Raw genomic sequence first — 19175 nt, 5'->3', positions numbered from 1 at the left:
TTGGAAGTGTGATCCTCGGACCGCCGTTATGGCTCGCTCTGCGGGGGGGGGGGGGGGGGGGGTGACGTCACCGCGGGGGTGGAAGGGGGGGGGGAGCGATAACCCCGCCCTCCCCCGCAGCTAGGTCATGTTTATAGAACGCTATCTGCCGGCGCTGGCCAACGTCCACCGTCGAACAAAGATCTGGAGATCTGGAGATCGGCGAACCCGACCGTCAGCTGTCCTCGGGCATATGCGCGGGGCCGGAGAGTCCACAGAAACTTATAACAACAGGTAGTGTGGAAGTAAACATACGCGCACAGTTATACACATGGCCCCCCCCCCCCCCCACATACGATTACGGGCCCTGGATCCAGGATCCGAGAAACCCCCCCCCCCTCCCCCCCCCAAATTTACAGTCACGCGCTACATTATAGTTGTAAGGTTATTTCTTACCTACATTCTTTTTTAGAATGTTATTTAACCTGAAAATACAGGGTATAGTTATGGTTAATATTTTTATTAAGTCCAAACTTAAGATTTATTAAAAAAAATGTTCAATATGTTTTTTTTTCTAGTTTGTAAAAAAAAATATGATTAACATTTAAAAATAAATAGGGTCCACCCAGCCCCATCCTTGTGGGGACCGTGGTTATACATGAGGGACTCGTCCGAGTATAGCCTGCATCACGCTTAGATTGCAGTACGGCGTATATAACGAACACTGTTGCCAGATTTGCATTACCCTGCTTGTTAGCATGGCACACACCGTCCGTTATTTATTACAAGTTTAAATTTTTTTATTTTATTTTAATGTTTGATTTTTCTGAGACCATAAATAAGTGGCTATTGAAAGTATTATCACATTGCAAATCATTCTCAAAAGAAAAATAATTCAATGCTAAAACACCAATAATTACTTCACAGTAAAAAAAAAACGATTCGTAGCAGTTGGATACTATTACTAATAAGGCATTCCATGAAATGTGACATGCTGAAAAGAAACAAATTTATTTTAAATATTAAATGTTATAATTTTTTTTTTTTTTACAAAAACAGTTGACACCAAGATCGCATCTTTCATTCGTCTCCTTTGAAAAAAAAAAAATGGTTGTCTGTAAAGTCGGTTTACGGACGATAGTTTAACGTGACAACGTCATAACAAAACATTGATGAAATGATTGCATACTTTTATGAATAAAATTGAATCATTTTTGTTGAATTATCACTATTTTGTATGGATACAAAGAAGGAGTGAAATGAAATCTACAATTTAATTGATAAATTTACTTTTATTTGCACTCATTAATTCAAATATGTTTATTACTTTAACGAACAGATTATTTTAACTATAACTTTTATACATGTTTGCTATTTAACTTCTTCCAATCTGTGTTATTCTGTTAAGGATAGGACGATGATAGGAAAAGTAAGAAACGAATGGGAGTGTTTCAAGTTTAATGTGCCTCGAAAAAGTCAAATCGACGGTTGTTCCAATCGAGTGGAAGAGAGATAGATGCGGCGCAAGCGTACAATGAGCGTAACGGGACAATGAGCGAAACGGGACAATGAGCGAAACGGGATAATGAGCGAAACGGGACAATGAGTCATCATTTTTCGTACGTGCAGCCGGCGTTCATCGATTTATTAGACGTCACGTCAAAAAATATTTTAAAATATGATAATCTTGATGAAATGCAATAAGATAACGTGTTAGCTTGGAGTCGAGTCTATCGCGCCGTGGATTCCAGCCTCAGGCGACCGATGAGTCACTCTCCACGCGCGGTGCATTACGTCACCTGCTGCTCGCCGCATCCTGCGTTCCGTTACCGCCTCGGTGCGCACTATGCGGCTAAGGGCAGTACACCACGACGTTCGGTCACGGTAGCGAATAAGCAAATGTCAACAGATCAGGTTAAAAAACACTCAGCTTATTTCAATAAAAACATTTCATGACAGCAAGAAGGTATAAAACTCTGTTCAGCGAACTATTGTCCAGACGACTATAAAATTACTTTATAATTTGAAGAAGAAAAAACTCAGCTCCAAATTCAATCGTTTATACCCGCCATAGGAAGAATTTTATACGATTAGTTGTGTTGTTGGTTTTCAAATTATTTTTTCATCAGTCGCAGTTTAGCGGGGATTTTTTAAAATCATTCTGTATAATAAAAAAATCACCTGAAGATGTTGGAAGAAAAGTGGAATAGAAACTTGAGCATTAAGTCAATCTGATTCCTTTGAAAATAGGGGTTTTTCAAATAATTCGCAAATCTCTTCCCCCTCCCCCCTTTTTTTACAGTATAGTAAGCGAAGCTTCAGGCAAAGCACTTCACACCACAATAAAAATGTCCAACAATTTTATTTGCTCGTGAATGTAGGCAGAGGGCGTAACACGAAAAAACAGCGTGTGAACTTTGGCCTAAATTCCTCGCGATTAAAAAAGAAAAAAACAACACACACAGTCACAAGAAGTATCGTACGTAAGACTGTTTTTCCACTACCGAACAAATGTTTCGAAATGTTTCCTCGATTGATAACACCGAAAATAATTCTGCCGGGTGATCAGATTCTTAATTTAGCCAGACGTCAGCACAGCTGACATAGCTTTCAGTCGCAGTTTTAGCATCGGAAAGAACAAAGGTCGAAAATCAAGAAGGCTTTATGACGGGCTTTAAAGACACTAAGTGCTCACAAATAAAATTAGTCAAGTCAAACACAATTTTTTGAGAAGATTTCAAATAAATATTGCCTATTGCATTCGTTCCGGAAAATTTCTACCTAGTTTTCAATTTTATGGTTCGTAGACCCAAACCCGCTGTTAACTCATAAATATATATAATATTTTATGGACACTATTACTTCCGAAATTTTGCACAAAAGACTTCCAACCTGATACATAAAATATAGTGATGGAAAAACTATGGCAATTGACAACATCCGTCCAAAAGGGTATACAAATGCAGAAAAAATATTTGAAAAACTAAAAATAAAAAAAATAAGTTAGCATCACAAACGTTTTTGAAAAGGGTTTTGATAACTCTGTTGGATGCAATGTACACTAAACATTAGGACAGCACGAAATGTGTGAAAATTTTGATGGATAAATATTTAAATTCAATAACATATAAGGTGATTTGTACATAAGGTTACCAAAATGTTCCAGAATTTTTTTTCAATGTTCCAAAAGAAACATGAACTGTAGGCCGAGCAGAAAATAATTTTCTTTTTAATTGTGTAGATCGCTGACAAATAATAGAATATAAGCGATAGCCTATTTGTTTTTGTCAGTATGTATTTGTATAACATGACTTTTCCACGATGTTTGCGCTAACTTATACAAACAAAAACAAAATTCCCGGTCTCGCCTACCCAAACAAGCCACGGAGACATCAACAACGGAAAGGCAACTTGCAAAAATCTAGTCTTCCCGGGAAGACAGCTAGCGCGCCCTTAATCCACTACCGGTTTATTATTCTAGTCACGGTGATATTTACGAGCCAAATTTTTTTTTGCCAAAATAACAAAATTAAGGTATACAGAAACTATTATCAAGAACATAATTTACATCCCATTATTATGAGAGAAGGCATGTTTTCCTGTGCTCACCATCTGTGCCTGTTCCACGAAGAGGCATATAAAGACATGCTTTTGGTGGTGTTTTTTTTTTTTTTTTAACTACAGACTTCCGTCAGCTAATTGACGGCATCCTTAACCGCAAATCCATCATTTCCTTCCACTCTTGTCTGCTCGTCTGGCCAGAGAGCGGACCGGTAGCCTACAACTCACGTAGTTTCGGTTCCCTACCACGTTCGTGCAACTTCTGATTTCTCTCAAAAATTGAAATTTAAAAAAATCGAAGGGTTAAGTTAGGTTAGTCACAACATGCTTGTTTTCATTGTAAACTTCTGATTTAGCGGCTGAAGTGGCGTTAATACCAAAACGCAAAACTTCGGAAATCTTCGGAAATTCTTGCAGGGAACCGAAACTACGCGAGTTGTAGGCTTCCCAGGGCGGACAGTCATAAAAACTTGTGCATCAAGTCGATTAGGTCGATTGTGGTATACAGCCCGGATATGATTATCGCCTCTAATGACAAGCTCCCTCGGGCACACCCACACAGGGGAAACTGGTAGTAATTGAATGTAGTAGGTATACAATACATGTCATGCCCCAGGCGGATCCAGAAACTCGGGAAAGATGAGATATATATATATATATAAAAAAGGAGGGGTGTGTTCAGTATTTTCCATCCGAAAAGTGGCCTTCAACCCCTAAATTAACACCTCCCCCTGAATCAGCAACTTATTCACTCCACCCCCCCCCCCCTCCCGCCACGCGAAGATTAGAGTGCGCACCAGATAAGTTTGGTTCAACACAATCAAAAATTGTAAACCGCGAAACAAATACTAACTCGCTACAACAAAATATGTTGTTTGCTGGGTTAAATTTACTTATTCATTCCAACACATTAACAAACAACTTTTTTGCAGACAAAAAAAATTAGTAGGAAACTGCGGCCAATTCAAGGCGTGCATTGTAGAACGGGCCCTAAAAATTAGTTCGTAATCAAGATATTACATACAAGTTACCCAAAATATTTGTCAAGGATTACCAACTTAACTATCTTTTGACGTGACGTCTAATAAATCGATGAACGCCGGCTGCACGCACGAACAAGTGTCCCGTTACGCACATTGTTCCGTTACGCTCATTGTACGCTTGCGCCGCACCGACAGAAGTGAAAACTTAAAACTGTGTTTATAAATGTGTAATATGAACTAATTTCTACGTCAAATGTACGTAAGAAAATGAATCTGATTACTAATATAATGTCAAGTATTTATTCTGTTATTATTAAAATTAAAATTATTACATTTTATTCATAAAAGTATGCAATTATTTCATCAATGTTTTGTTATGACGTTGTCACGTTAAAAATATCGTCCGTAAACAGACTTTACAGACAACTTTTTTTTTAGTTTTCACAACGGTAACGTAAATGGTAAATCCCAGTGAAGGAACGCGGAGTGTACAGCGACTGACTCGGGGGTCAACGATCAGGCATTGTCGTCCCTGGGACACCCACGTGCTGGCGCCCTTTCTCCCGGCATCGACCAATCACACGGGCCCGCTGGCGCGTGGTCGACCAATCACGCCGCCGCTCCCACGCTCCGACACCAATACCTGGCGGCGATCGACCTCAGCCACGCAGTTGTGCCCGCTTGCACAATGACCAGGGGCGAAGTCTTTTTTTTTTAAGAAAAGGGGGGGGGGGAGGACCTTGGAAACAAATTATTTTTTTTTATTTGAACATGCGTATTTAAAAAGAACTTACATTCCTACTGACACCCACACATTGACACATGGACCGACAGTAGTAGATGTAGGCGATGTAGCTTCTCTCGCAGTTTGAATTTCATGTGTCGTAACAGCTCACCAATAACATAGGCCTACTGTCTTTACTTGCAAAAGTTTTCCTACTCTTGAGAAAAGGGGGGAAAATATATCCCCCCCCCCCCCCCCAACTCCGTCCGCCACTACCAAAAGCTTGTTTAAAACAAAGTAATGGAAAAATCGAGGTAATTGTATTAACTTCTTATACTTTAACTCTTGTTCGCACGCCATGTTGATTTTTCCTTTTGTTTTCTCATCATTACTATGATTCAAGAATTATTTCTAAAAAAATTTAAACGATACCGCCCTAGCATTTGCTGTTCTGTGACAAATTTTTTCAACAAACAGGTGTAATACAATGGGTGTAATAAAAAGGCGAACTTTTACATCCATTATATTAGAGTTAGTGAATATCAAACGTTATGTAATATAAATATATGTGATAGAACACATATGAAAAGGAAGTATTGAGATAACAATTTCAGTTTTAGCTCTCAAATAATAAAAGACGAGAAAATGAAAAATTCAACATAGCGTGAGAGACCGGAAATTAATCAAGAATAAAAACTTTTTAAAGTGCATTTCGTTATTAGATTTTTTTGTAATTAATGCATCCTTAAGAATAAACTGTGGTTGATAAACTAAAAATATATATATATATATTTTTTAACTCGAATTTATGTATTTAGAGTAATTCAAGCGTTATATCACCTTTCCTTAATACTTATCCGAAAGACTAGGAGGTGTTAAGTATTTTTAAACGGAAAAGATGAGAATCGAGATGAGATCGAGATGAGATCGAGATGGTCGAGATGACTGCTATGATCACTCGGCTACCACAAGAACACAGGTTCGAGGCCCGCTAGGATCAAAGTATAAATGCTCGTAGCTGGGAAACGTGTCGCACTGCTACGAGACAATGGGTTTTCTCGGGGTACTCAGGTTTCCAGCAAATGCATTCCGACGTCGACAAACACCCGGCTTACTAACATTAAAAGTCTTATTTTGTATACCATCATTAATCGTTGTTTCGTCTTTTCCTTTTGCTGTGTTTTTGTCTCGTTTCAATTGTTGTGCTTAAGTTTTTGGGTTCGGTATTTTTGTGCTGCCATCATTTGTGGTTTTTTTTTTCGTTCTGTTGGTCCATTTTTCTTTGTTTGTTGACCATATTCCTGTTGTGGAGTATTGCGTGGTGTTTATATCCTGACAACAGCAATTTTTTGCTTTATTTGTGTTTTTGTCATTTGTGTTTTTTTGTAGTTTTCTTCTACAGACATACATGTGCTTAGCGATGGCGTATGTCCAAAACCTTACATCAAGTCATCATTATACACAATATGTTTTAAATTTTTTAAATTATACTATTACTAGATTTTTTTTCAAGACCATACAATAGTGTCTACTGGCAGTATTATTACTGTTAGTAAAAATGTTTAAATCAAAATAGCATCTTTCAATATTAAGTCTCCTACGAAATAAAATAAAAATAATATTAACAGATGATGCGCTTGATGAATTACAAAAGGTAAAATGAATTTCCACAATTCTCATACCAAATTTTAATTTACAAAATAAAATAAAAATTTTAATACATTTTTAAAAAGTTTCATCACATGACAATGTTTTGTATAAATTTTTTGCGCTCTATGGCTTGCATCTGGCAACAGCACATTGAAACAAGATCAGCGCTAACAGCAGAAAAATCTACATTAGAGCGAGAAACGTAAATGTCAATTTAAATGCACGTACTGCAATCTAAGGATGAAATGCACTAAAAAAAACCACAGTCGTTTATAATTATAAAACATTGAAGTCCCAAGATGTCCCGAAAAAAATGTAATTATAAAACCGTTGAAAATGACACAAATTCTCAATAGGTACTTAATTAGATTAGAATGTGTTCAGGGTGTCTACACATACCCATTGAACCTATTTCTGAACTGTTAAGACATTTTAGCAACAATTTCTAAAAAAAAAATTTATCGCAGAATAATGTTTATATAAAATAACCAAATAAAAGTACTACAAAATTTCTGTATTATGCATAGGAACATACAGATTTTAATGTCACAAAGCTTATACCTTTTCAGAGATAATATCTACAAAATAGAAGTTATCAAAAAGCTCCTGGAAATATAAGTTGACTTCCAGCACCGTGTTTACTTCGGGAATTTTTCATGACCGTCGTGACTAGTCCTTCAGTTTCATTACTTTTTCGTGACCTGGGTTGTTTGCTTTCACTGTGCGAAATTTTAATAAGTGAAAAAGCGTTTTTAAGAAAAAAAGGAAAATATTAGCTTTCAACGCACATAACGTATATAGCTTTCAGTTTTCTTAACTCTTCAATTCAATTAAATACAAAAGGCGAAACCGCAAGAAGTTGAAAGTTGGGAAATGCGCCGCGGTTTAGTCTTGCGGTAATTTATAAACGGGTATTATAAAATATGATCATTTAACTTTGTACATCTTGCGTAGTATTTACAAACCTAACCTTAATTCATTAATTTTTTGAGACCAACTTTACCTGTAAATTATTATATTCAAACCCTTAAATGCTCGTCAATAGGCAAATGTCTATTCGAATAACGGTGGTTGATGGGGAGAGGTAGCCAGTAATTTGTGCGAGTACCAGTTATTACGAACACAACCCTAAGTTACAAATTTAACCCTCTATGCATAAAGCAAAAGCGTTAAAATCCGCACGATGCGTCAGAACACTTGCAAAACAAATGACACATGACGCGCGAAGCGGCGTCCCACGCACGAATGACAAGTGAAAAACCACCCGAAGGTCAGGGGCAAAAAAAAAAACTTCCTGCTTAGCAACTGAGCGCATGGGCTGTCAAAGACAGCTCGCAAGAAACCACATTGTTTCGCCTACGAACGCTACACTAACTTTTCACCCTAAACAATAGAGCTTTAAGTTATTATTGCGAAAGTTCGTGTGATTATTCCATATCATGTGCTTCGTTATTAAAATTGACTTGCTGTAGACTGACGTTAACAATAGACAAGCATTCCCTTGATGAATGTCTAGTGTTCGATTCCAAACTACTAGAATCACTAGATTTATAAATACAAGATGGTTCAAGTTATTCGTACCACATTGGAACCTCCTTTCGAACCATGTGACGTAAATCCTCGTGTTTACAAACATTTTTTGTCACGAATAAAAAAAAATCACTCAAGCTTCACTACGCAAGTTTATATATTTCACTTATTACATATTTCTCACGAAAATATATTCGATGAAATTATTGTGAAGACGCATTTGGTAATACTATAACAGTGAAGATTCGGGAGTGTTTAAAAATCCCATAAAATTATAACTTTATTTAATAATAAAACATGATACAATAAGAAATCTGGTCTTACCTAGAGGTAGGTCACACAGAAGACAGCATGCCGTAATCGCACCAGCTGAAGCTCCGGAGATGGTTTCCGAAATCAGATGTGGCGCGTACTTCTTGAAACAGCCCGCTACACCGATGTGGTAAATGCCCAGGAAACCGCACCCAGCGAATGACAAATTCATCTTCTTCTCCATCGCGGAATTTTCGCGATGTGAAACGTCAAGTTGCAAATAAAACGACGACGCTCCTGGCGAAGCCCTGTCCGATCGATAGCTTAAAAAAAACTTCGCACGCGCTGAGCGGGCTACCAAGACCTCCACAACGGCTGCTGCCTTGACACAAAACTAAACCAGACACCTTCCTGCACCTCCTTTTGTTGTTTCCTTCGTTTCGACGCAGCGGTTGTTACGACAGCGTAGCAGCCAACTGAACGTCACAGCTGTTCGCCTGCGATAGCGCTCCTGATTGGCCGAGGCCGAGTGGTGTGGTTCCGCTGGCCCCGCCTTCTAACGGTGGTGGCATCTAGCGGCAGCGGATGGAACTACTTGTTGCCCAGATCCCAGGCCTCGGAGCGCGGGTTGTTTGTCTTCAGCGGCGCAGCGCAAGTTGTTTGTGACGGCTGAAAATTCCATAGCAACAAGTGGCTCACGTTATTAGAAACCGGTTTGGACTATTTTGAACATTTATATGCAGCCTTCAAAACAAAATAAGGAACAAGAATTCCTAAGAACTTCATGTTCTGTTGTTTTTTTTTCGTTATTCATTGATACAACAAAGAAAATATCAACAATGATTGTTTTTTAAAGCAAACTTTTCAGTGGGTCAAGTACTAAAATTTTACAAGAAATATTTTGTTAACTCTAAAACTGTTATCCTTTACCGTAATTTCTGTCGAAATAAATCATTGCTGCTGTTTTAAATGCTGACAACAGCCCAAAATGCAGTACAGCGTTTATTTGCGGGTGTGATGCTGGAAGGAGCAGGTAAATATGTCTTGGATAATTGCATTCTTGACGCAAGTCACTCGACATAAAAATGAATTCTGTCTTTGCTGACATCAGTTCGGAAAATTTAGGTTATTAATTCTTGTGATTATGTAACAATTTATAAAACGCCATGGAATACATTAAGTATACATATTAGGCCTATATAATTGTTATATATTAGCATGTATTTTTTTCCTAACAAGATGCGACAGGATTATTTTTAACTATGACCTTACAGCTTACACAAACTGTATTTATAGCTTAGCTGAAGTATTTTTTGTGAACTCCGTTTCTGACCCAAAAAAAAAATACTGAAAGTTAATGATTTATTTTATTTCATATGCATAATATAGATCAATACTTGGGTATTTATGCGTATTTTAATTTCATTATTGTTGCTTGAACCTATATAGCTTGTGCCGTTAAATGTAAAAAGGTTCATGTCTGCCCTACTAGAACATTCTTATAGGCTAACAGGCTAATCCAAAACAATAATGAAAAATTCCCATCTTGGATCATTCGAGAACGAAGTTACAGGAAAATTACGTACTTTTTTTTTTCTTTGCAACATCTTGTGTCAACAGTTTCGGCGTATCAGATAAGAAGATTTATAGGTCTTAATGTTATTTTTTTTTAATTGCGGTCCGCTGTGTGCGTCATTATCAAGGTCTAGAGAACTTGATTTTATTTACGCGGTAACTTGCAATCACATTTTTCACTGACTGACGCAAGTCCCTAAAGTAATGGTATCCGAATATAACGGGCACGTAGTAATGCGATTAAGTGCAGTTGTGTGGTTTCTTAAACATGTCGATCCTCACTTCAACAGGCGCGGAACTGAAAATGGCTGTAGTCACGAACAGGCCCAACTTTTTGGGTGTCTTTCCCGGGTGCATGTATACTGTAACCAACCGAATAAAGAGTTTTCTTTTTATACATAATGTTTCAAAATTTGTGGCGCGTACGTGAGGTGGTGATAAAACACAAATATGCATGCTCAACGCTCAACCGGTGAAACTTTACGATGAACAGCGTTTTCTAGCAAACAGTATGAACTCGCAGTTCACAGCAACCGTCATCATCAGCTCTATGGATATCCGACAAGGAGAAGCCTAAGATGTTCATCAAGTTCTGTCCCTGCCCGAACACGCCCGAATATTCACCTTCGGCCAACCTCGGGATTTATTTTATTTTTGCGCAGGAAAAAAGAATCCAAATATTAAAAGTGGTCGGTTAGGTTAGCTACATTAAAACACTTTAAAACATTATGGACGGTTAGTTAGGTTAGTATAGCTACATTAAAATAAACAGAGAAATATAAATATATATAAATAAACCCGAGGTTGGCCGAATGTGAATATTCGGGCGTGTTCGGGCAGGGACAGAAATTGATGTACATCTTAGGCTTCCCATCCGACAAGATGGATGCCTGCGCGAACAAAGAGAAGGCATCGCATGGATGGGTTTGCGGACGGCAATGCAAGAGATGCACTGAGATTGTGCCGATAATGTTTCCCAGCAAGACTCGTGCCAGATGCGAGAAGCTTTCAGCGAACACACCCGACATCTCCGCTAGAAGGGCCTGTCAGCTAATTGCAGACGGAGTGTCATTCAGTTCTCTTTTCTGTCTTGTTTCCCGTCGCATCGTGTCACAGCACGTACCGCCCTCTAGCGCTTCTCCTGTTGAGTTACGAGCATTCGTTGTATTGCGAGTTGTGCTTGTTTAGCTGTATTCTTAAGGTTAGTCCACACAAGCCCTTTGCCCTGATTGCCCAAAAGCAGAGAAACAGTTTTGTAGCCGCCACAAAATATTTCGTCAATGATCACCCCGAAAAAATGTTTCGTGGTAGACACATTTTTTTTCCAATCTGTGGCATGATTGAATTTTATATAATCATAACTTTGATGGGAAAGTGATCCTAGGCTCCTGTGCCTTGTGTGGTCGTCGATCTCATTTAGCTAGCATTTTCTTTTTCTCTTCTACACTGTTTTTAGCGCATTATATACTGCAATTTATGGAAGTACTTGGCTTGGAACGATTTGCCAACAGCCAAATGAGAAATCGTTGGGTTAATCTTGTCCTGGTATTGTGACCCTACGCTATTAATTCTGTCGTGCTGGAACGCTGTACGACAGATTGTCGGGCATTGTGACTCCAGATTTAGGGGTGGTCAAGCACTCTATTTTGCATTTCCAGATTTTCAAAACAAATGGCTGCAAATAAAGATTTGTTGTTGCGTCATATGGTTCAAAAAGGTTTTGGAGCACAATTTTTTGAGGAGAAACTTCAAACCTGATCTTTGTACCTGCTGGAGTACAGATTGCAGTGTTGGTACACTCTACCACTTTGATGCTTTCAACTCGTGAAACTTTGAATTTCTTGTGCCTCTTCTAATGGGCCGTCGAGTGAGATTGGCAGGTGGTGGGGGGAGGGGGTGACCAAATCCCAGGAAGCCCAGGTTCCAGGCGGGCCCGGTTGATATTCAGAATTTTTTAATGCATTGTTTTACCCTGGTAGGACGAAAATTACAAGTATAACGTCAATAAAATTAAAAAAAAAAACTTAGAAAATAATCTACACGCAAATCACATTTACAGTTATTGTAATGGCAACATTTACAATCTCTATTCATATAAATTGTTACGAGGACGCTAGTGACGAGGCCGGCCGGTCTGCGGGAGGAGCGCGATGCGGGTAGCGCCCGTCTCTCTACATCTCGAAGGTTCGGCTCGTTCCCAGAGCCCCGTCTGCGTGAAGCGGCGTAACTAGAACGCCATTGTTCTGGCAGCTTCGCGAGTTAAGTAGAGTATTCTGACGAAGCGACACTTGGAAGGGATACAGGACGGGAATGAGAGGTGTATATAAACGAGGAGAATGACCTGCGACAGGAGAGAAGTGAAGACACGGTGAGTGACCACTTGGCGAGCGATAGCGGGCGACGAGAGACGGGCTCATGTGCGGAGATCGGAGCATCGGAGGACGGTGTTGTGTGCGCGGCGGACGAGTGAAGAATGCGAGGCAGTGTGTCGTGACAGAGGTGCGTGGTAAGAGACGAGCATATGATAGAGCCACTGTCGAGCCGAGCTCCTGTGTGGAACGTATATAGCAGACTTATGAAGGTCTGATGATGGACTTTAGGTGCAGTTTGAGCAACTGGATTTAGCGTTGCCAGGTTATCATACCTAATTATTTGTGATGTTTCACCATTGATATTCTGTTGTTAAAAACAGTAAAATTGATAGGGGACAAATCCAAATGTGGACGGAAATTTAGATTGTTGTAATCTAATTAATATTGTGATTATTAGTTATTAAGTAAAACCTCTATTTAATTAATTTGGACTCTCCTTTCCGTACTTGTATTCCCACGCCCGTAACTATATATAGATATATGTAAATGTTGGGTTTGAAAAAGGAAGAGGGCCCGACAAAATTATTTTCCCCTGGTCTTTTTGTTTCTCTCGACGGCCCCTGCAATTCGCACATATAACTTTTTCGCAAAAGCCATTGTTCAACCGTGATCTTCACCTTTATTAACGCCTATCTAATCTGTTTGCTATGTCGTGACCTTGGCAAGCCACGAATGCTGGTGCTGGCTTAAAAATAAAAAAATAAAAATATATTAAACGCTCAGCTTGATCAGATATCTTATCTCTGCATATCGGCGGAGTTTCTGCCGGTCGGTGTCACCTGCCGGACAAAGAGCGGACGTGTTTGTCCGCGCGATGAAAGACACGGGTCGTGCTGCTGACGCCGCTCCGAAGCGACCTTGAGGAATGTCCCTCGCAATGTGGAGCACGTGAGCGCAGGTCGGCCAATGAACGCGCGCAGCTGGCGACGAACTCGGAACTAGTCAACTCGGGAAGAATGTCGTCGTTGGACAGGCCCCAAGTGCTCTGACGCAACTTTTAACCTGTAGTTAAGAATACGCCCGGGGCGTATGAGTAGTTATATTTCCGTATTTCGATTTTATACTCTATATTTATAAGAGAGGAATTGGCTATAACGCGTTTTTTTTTAAAATAACATTTAGGCTTGAAACTCCCGGTAGAAATTCTTCAAAGCACTCAAGGGACTTGCATTACACCTTCATCTTCATTTATCCACCATTTAATGTTATGGTTACAGCTCAGATTACATAAAAGGTTTTCCTATGCACGAAGTTAGAGGCGATACCGCGCTAGAAGCACCAGAGAACGTCGCAATTATCGAACCGCCCCGCTAACACAAATACGCTTCTGACTAGGCGGGCCCCTTAACAGACTTAACGAAGAATGCAACCTCCTATAACTGAATGGTTCTTCGTAGTCTCAGATAACCAAATATGTAGAAGCTACACCGAACTCGGGTTTAGTGTTCTGTTTTCTGACGTAAACAAGGAAGAAACGTGTGTTTGGTCTCGAGAAGATATATGTTCAGAAAAAGTGAACTAAATGTCCGAAAAAAAATTACTAAGATAGCTGTAAAATACAAAGATATCTGTAAAATTTACAATTATTATTTTCAAAGGAGCAGAAAGCTTTTACAAGATATTGTCAGTCAAAGAATCTGCAATAAATAGTTTCTCGCCATTTTACTGTGCCTCACAATTCGAATGATTCCTTGAATTTGATCGTCCCTGCACGAAAATGATAACAATGATCAACTGTACTAAGAACATTAACGAAACTAGCTGTCCCCGCAACTTGGTCTTTGCTCTCGCCTGCTTGTATTACGTGTGATGGTGTAACAAACGGGGCGACTGAATTGTTGCCCATTGGAAGGGCAGCCCTTCAGGATTTTTCTGACAGTGGTTTATTTGTACAGAGACTGGAAGGGCAGCCCGTCCAATTTCTGAAAACACGCTCCTTTAAGATTTTAAATAATCCTGAAAACTTGCCCCTTGGATGGGCAGCCAATCAGGATTTTTCTAACAGTAGTGTTTTTGAAAGGTTGTCTGAATTGTTGCCCATTGGAAGGGCAGCCATCAGGATTTTTCTAACAGTGGTGTTTTTGAAAGGTTTTCTGAATTGTTGCCCCTTGGATGGGCAGCCCGTCAGGATTTTTCTGACAGTGGTGTTTTTGAAAGTTTGTTTGAATTGTTGCCCCTTGAATGGGCAGCCCGTCAGGATTTTTCTGACAGTGGTGTTTTTGAAAGGTTGTCTGATTTGTTTCCCCTTGGATGGACAGCCCTTCAGGATTTTTCTGACAGTGGTCAGTTTGTTAAGTGACCTAACCTAACCTAACATAACCTAACCTAAACTAACCACTGTCAGAAAAATCCTGAAGGGCTGCCCATCCAAGGGGCAACAACAATTCAGACAACCTTTCAAAAACACCACTGTCAGAAAAATCCTGATGGGCTGCCCATCCAAGGGGCAACAATTCAGACAACCTTTCAAAAACACTGCTATAAGAAAAATCCTGATGGGCTGCCCTTCCAAGGGGCAAGTTTTCAGGATTATTTAAACACTGAAAGAAACATGTTTTCAGAAATTGGATGGGCTGCCCTTCCAGTCGCTGTACAAACAAACCATTGCCAGAAAAATCCTGAAGGGCTGCCCATCCAAGGGGCAACAATTAATTCAGCTCCCCCTAACAAACTGCTATCGGGGATGGTCGTCAATGTACTAAATGCAGCACTATTATTGGGTCATTGTTTCCCGCGTCAGACGCCCGTTACAGATGAAGGGAACTCCTCTTCACATCATTTCTGACAATGGCGTACATCGAGGTGGAAACGATTTGCGAAAATTTCCCATGCATTACCGCTCATGCTGGGGCAATGGCCGAGTCTACTTCACCCAGCCGTGACGCTCTAACGACAACGCGATGTGGCGACGCGACAAGCACGAAGCGGTGGACGCCATGCAGATAGTTTTGACGTGCGACATCTTAGCTCTCGGTACACGGAATTTTGTAGGTGCAATTTCGGGAATGGAACGAAGTCTGTTGTAACGTAAATAATTTGTAACAACCAAAGTGCTGCCATCTGTGACGGATGTCGCGAAGCAAAGTTTACTAAGGAAACTTTATACTATTAATTTAATGGATTTTAACAAGTCAGGAAGTATTTTAATAAAATTTATTGTCCGAAATCAGGTCCAAAGCAAGGACTTGGTATATTTTCAAATATATTTGCTTTTATTAGAGCAGTTTCATTAAATAGTTTCAAATTTTGGTCTGCCAATGGAATGATTCGATAGTCGACGTAATTGCACCGGCAGCGAATTCTAGCGGCGGTTGCAGAAACTACGTGTGATTCGCGTCAAGACTTAAATCCAATGTGCGTATATTTTTTTCACGCTTGACATTAGTTTAAATAATTCTACATTAAATTACGTGTCCGAGGCCCGAATTTCCTATTATAAGTGTATTTGCAACATTATAACACAGAAATTTGCTCTTTATCGAAGTTCCACATCAGTGGCGAGTATTGAAAGACTGGCTCACATTTTGTTTTTAACTAACCAATCCCGTTACAAATATGTGACGTTACAGCGGCAGACTTCCCTATTAGAAATATTTTTTATTTCCATCGCGTCACTGAAATGAGCGTGAATGTTGTTTTTTATACATCGATAACATTATTTAATTTATTGTTAATTTTTTAAAGTGTGAAATATTTCAAACGTGTTCACACACAGCGATTTTTTTTCGGAATGAATGCAGAATTCGGATTAAACATATTGAAGAACTATATTTAAATAAAATACGGAAAGTCCGGTGTCGTTGACGGAAGCCTGCACGATCCTTTCATCGCGGGATACCCCGGTAGCCATTCGCGGTGTTGCCAGTTTTCCCAGAATGGGAATCCCTAGTTGCACGGGTGGCATTTTGATTATATAATTGGTAAGATATGGCAACCGCCGATGGAAAGAACGTATCTATATCGCCCTTTATGAATACTGAACACTGTAGGCGTGTTATCACGTCACTAGCTGCCCGACCCGGCTTCGCACGGCTATACTAATGGAAAAAAATTAAGCCACATCTCCCATTTACAGTAATGGTAAATAAAAAAAAAAATCAGTGAAAATTTATTACAATGCTGTATAATGTACCGGAGAGAAAATGAATAGCACCGATGGTTTCCCGACTCGTGCACGCAATGTACAACTGATATACCCGTACTTCGCTACGGCAGTCTACAGGCAGATCACTCTTGCGCCGCTCATTATACATGCTCCTCCTTGTGGGTACGCCACTGCCGCGCGATGCCCGTTGCCATGGAGACGCAGAAGGCATGAACAATGCAAAATCCTGTTCTCATGCAGACAAAGTACCCACTGTTGCCTGGTTTTTACCACCCATGGGATCTAATTTTCGGAAAATTTCATTACATCCTGCGTAACATAAGGAACATTACTGTGAAGTTTCAAGTCTGTAAAATATACATACTTGAAAAAAAGGGGCAATAAAAAACAAATTAAACATAGAGAGAGGAAAAAAAAACAATAGTTTAGGTTTGCGATTTAAAGTGATAAAAAGTATTTAAATACTAATTGAACTCTTATGAGGGTACTGATTGCTTCGTTCTTAATATCACACGGGTGTTTTTTACTTGTATGGGAAAATTAAGAATGATAAGGCATCTAGTGCGTGGCAGCAATGTTAATAGGCAATAGGAAATAAACTTCTAGCGCCTGCGACATTGTCAACACACACTTCGTACGTGTACTGCATGTTGTATCTAACCCCCTCCAACGCATTTGATTCTAAATTGGACTTTTAGTAAGGATCCCTAATGTTATTGATAATATAATATAGCCTATAGCCTTCCTCGATAAATGTACCATCCAACACTGAAAGAATTTTTCAAATCGGACCAGTGGTTCCTGAGATTAGCGCGTTCAAACAAACAAACAAACTCTTCAGCTTTATAATATTAGTATAGATACAGGTGGTTGAGATAAACCGTAAAAACCTGCGTGTTATTTAGTTTATATATATACATACATACATATATATAAGATCTAAGTTGAATCAAAAATATTATGGGGATAAGTGGAATTAATATGAGGTGGCGATATTAGTTGTCGGAAAATATTTTTGTTTTGTTACTTCAAACTTTCAAACTAACAAAACAAAAATATTTTCCGACAACTAACATCGCCACCACATATTAATTTCACTATTCTCAATAATATTTTTGATTCAACTTAGATCTTAAACAAGTATATTTAATTGTAAACATTTAATTTTTAATAAATTGTAAAAAAAATACCATAATTTTTTTGAGTGCCAGCACTGCGATATTCAAGTAAATTACTCTGCCAGTTTAGCCCCCACCCCTCCCCCCTTCAAAAATAAAACTGTGCCTGTTACACAAGCCCCGTCTGCTCCCTTTTCTTACGTTGCTGCTGACAGAAACAAAGGGGAATTTTGGATGTGTACACACGAAATAATTGTCGAATGTGTAAAGTCTAGTAACTAAATTACTTGAAACGAAAATTCCTTTCAACTTATTTGTAATTATTTGCTCGGTGGAAATGCCGCGCGGAATGGTCTGGCAACACTGCAGACGCGTGTCCTTGGCGGATCCGCGACGGAGCTGAGGACAGCTGTTTACAAACAAGCCGCCCACTGCGCAGTCTCGCGGCGACCTGGCGCACTAGCAACTAGCGACTAGCTCCGTCGGCAACACGCACACCACACTTGAGCGCAGATGCCTGGCTTGTAAGACGCAAAATGTTCAGCAACCACATTTTAGAGTACCGGTTTATAAACTACGCAACTAAAGTATTGTTCAACTTCTAATTATTTGCGTGTTGTCTTGCGTTGCCTATGTTCATATCGGAAGAGAAGTGTTCCGAAAACTGTTATAGACGCAGACGTTATGTGCATAGGCGGCAATGATGTTCTTATCATTATATATATATACACACGCATACACTTGCTAAGAGATCAGCAACCGTGCATGCCCTACCCCTATATTCGGTCAAATCCATGTAAATGTATTGCTATTACATTATCCATAGGTATGGTTTGTTTCCTAATGATATCCAGTTCTCTTAACTTAAACTTGTTTACATAAGAAAAGTTAAAAATTGTTTTGCATATTAGGGAACTCTGTTTTAAAATTATTATTGTAAACGTTGCAAAATTGTATAACAAAGAAAAGTGCCAAATCTCTGAACAGACATCGTTATGCCTCAAAAAACTAAACTTAAGTTGTTTTTTTTTTATTTTCCTTCAATTGCATACATTGCAAATATGAAAGGTTATGTAATATGTAACATAAAAAAGTAAAGCTGGGCAAAAGAGCATAAAGTGCTGGCGTGCTCCAATTAAACATGTTGAGTCTCTGCTACTTACTCGTTACTCATCATACAAAGCCTAGTCTGCATTCCCTGTAAGTTGACATTCAAGTATCTTCTGGAAGCAGCCCCAGTAATGAGATTAGTTGATGCCAAACAAGTCTTGAATCACATGTTTGTGGCCAAGTATGTGCTCACAAACAGAAGTTGTTTGTTTAGAG

General features: G+C 39.2%; 1 protein-coding gene across 6 annotated transcripts in view; it reads right to left on the bottom strand.

The window, feature by feature from the left end:
* The window catches only part of LOC134537083 (1-acylglycerol-3-phosphate O-acyltransferase Pnpla3-like), a 39893-nt gene extending 30707 nt beyond the window's left edge, over positions 1–9186 (bottom strand). For 3 of the 6 annotated variants that reach the window (XM_063377324.1, XM_063377325.1, XM_063377329.1), the window contains exon 1: positions 8752–9158. In XM_063377324.1, the coding sequence (XP_063233394.1) occupies positions 8752–8923 (172 nt within the window). In that variant the 5' untranslated portion in view covers positions 8924–9158. Of the gene's footprint in view, positions 1–8751 lie in introns of all 6 variants that reach the window. The other 3 variants (XM_063377328.1, XM_063377327.1, XM_063377326.1) reach the window with 3 other exon arrangements.
* Positions 9187–19175: the final 9989 nt, after the last annotated feature.

The sequence above is a fragment of the Bacillus rossius genome, chromosome 11 (assembly GCF_032445375.1).
Source record: "Bacillus rossius redtenbacheri isolate Brsri chromosome 11, Brsri_v3, whole genome shotgun sequence".
NCBI lineage: Eukaryota > Metazoa > Arthropoda > Insecta > Phasmatodea > Bacillidae > Bacillus > Bacillus rossius.
The sequence above is the reverse complement of the archived record's forward strand: the minus strand, read 5'-3'. Positions and strand labels throughout refer to the sequence as shown.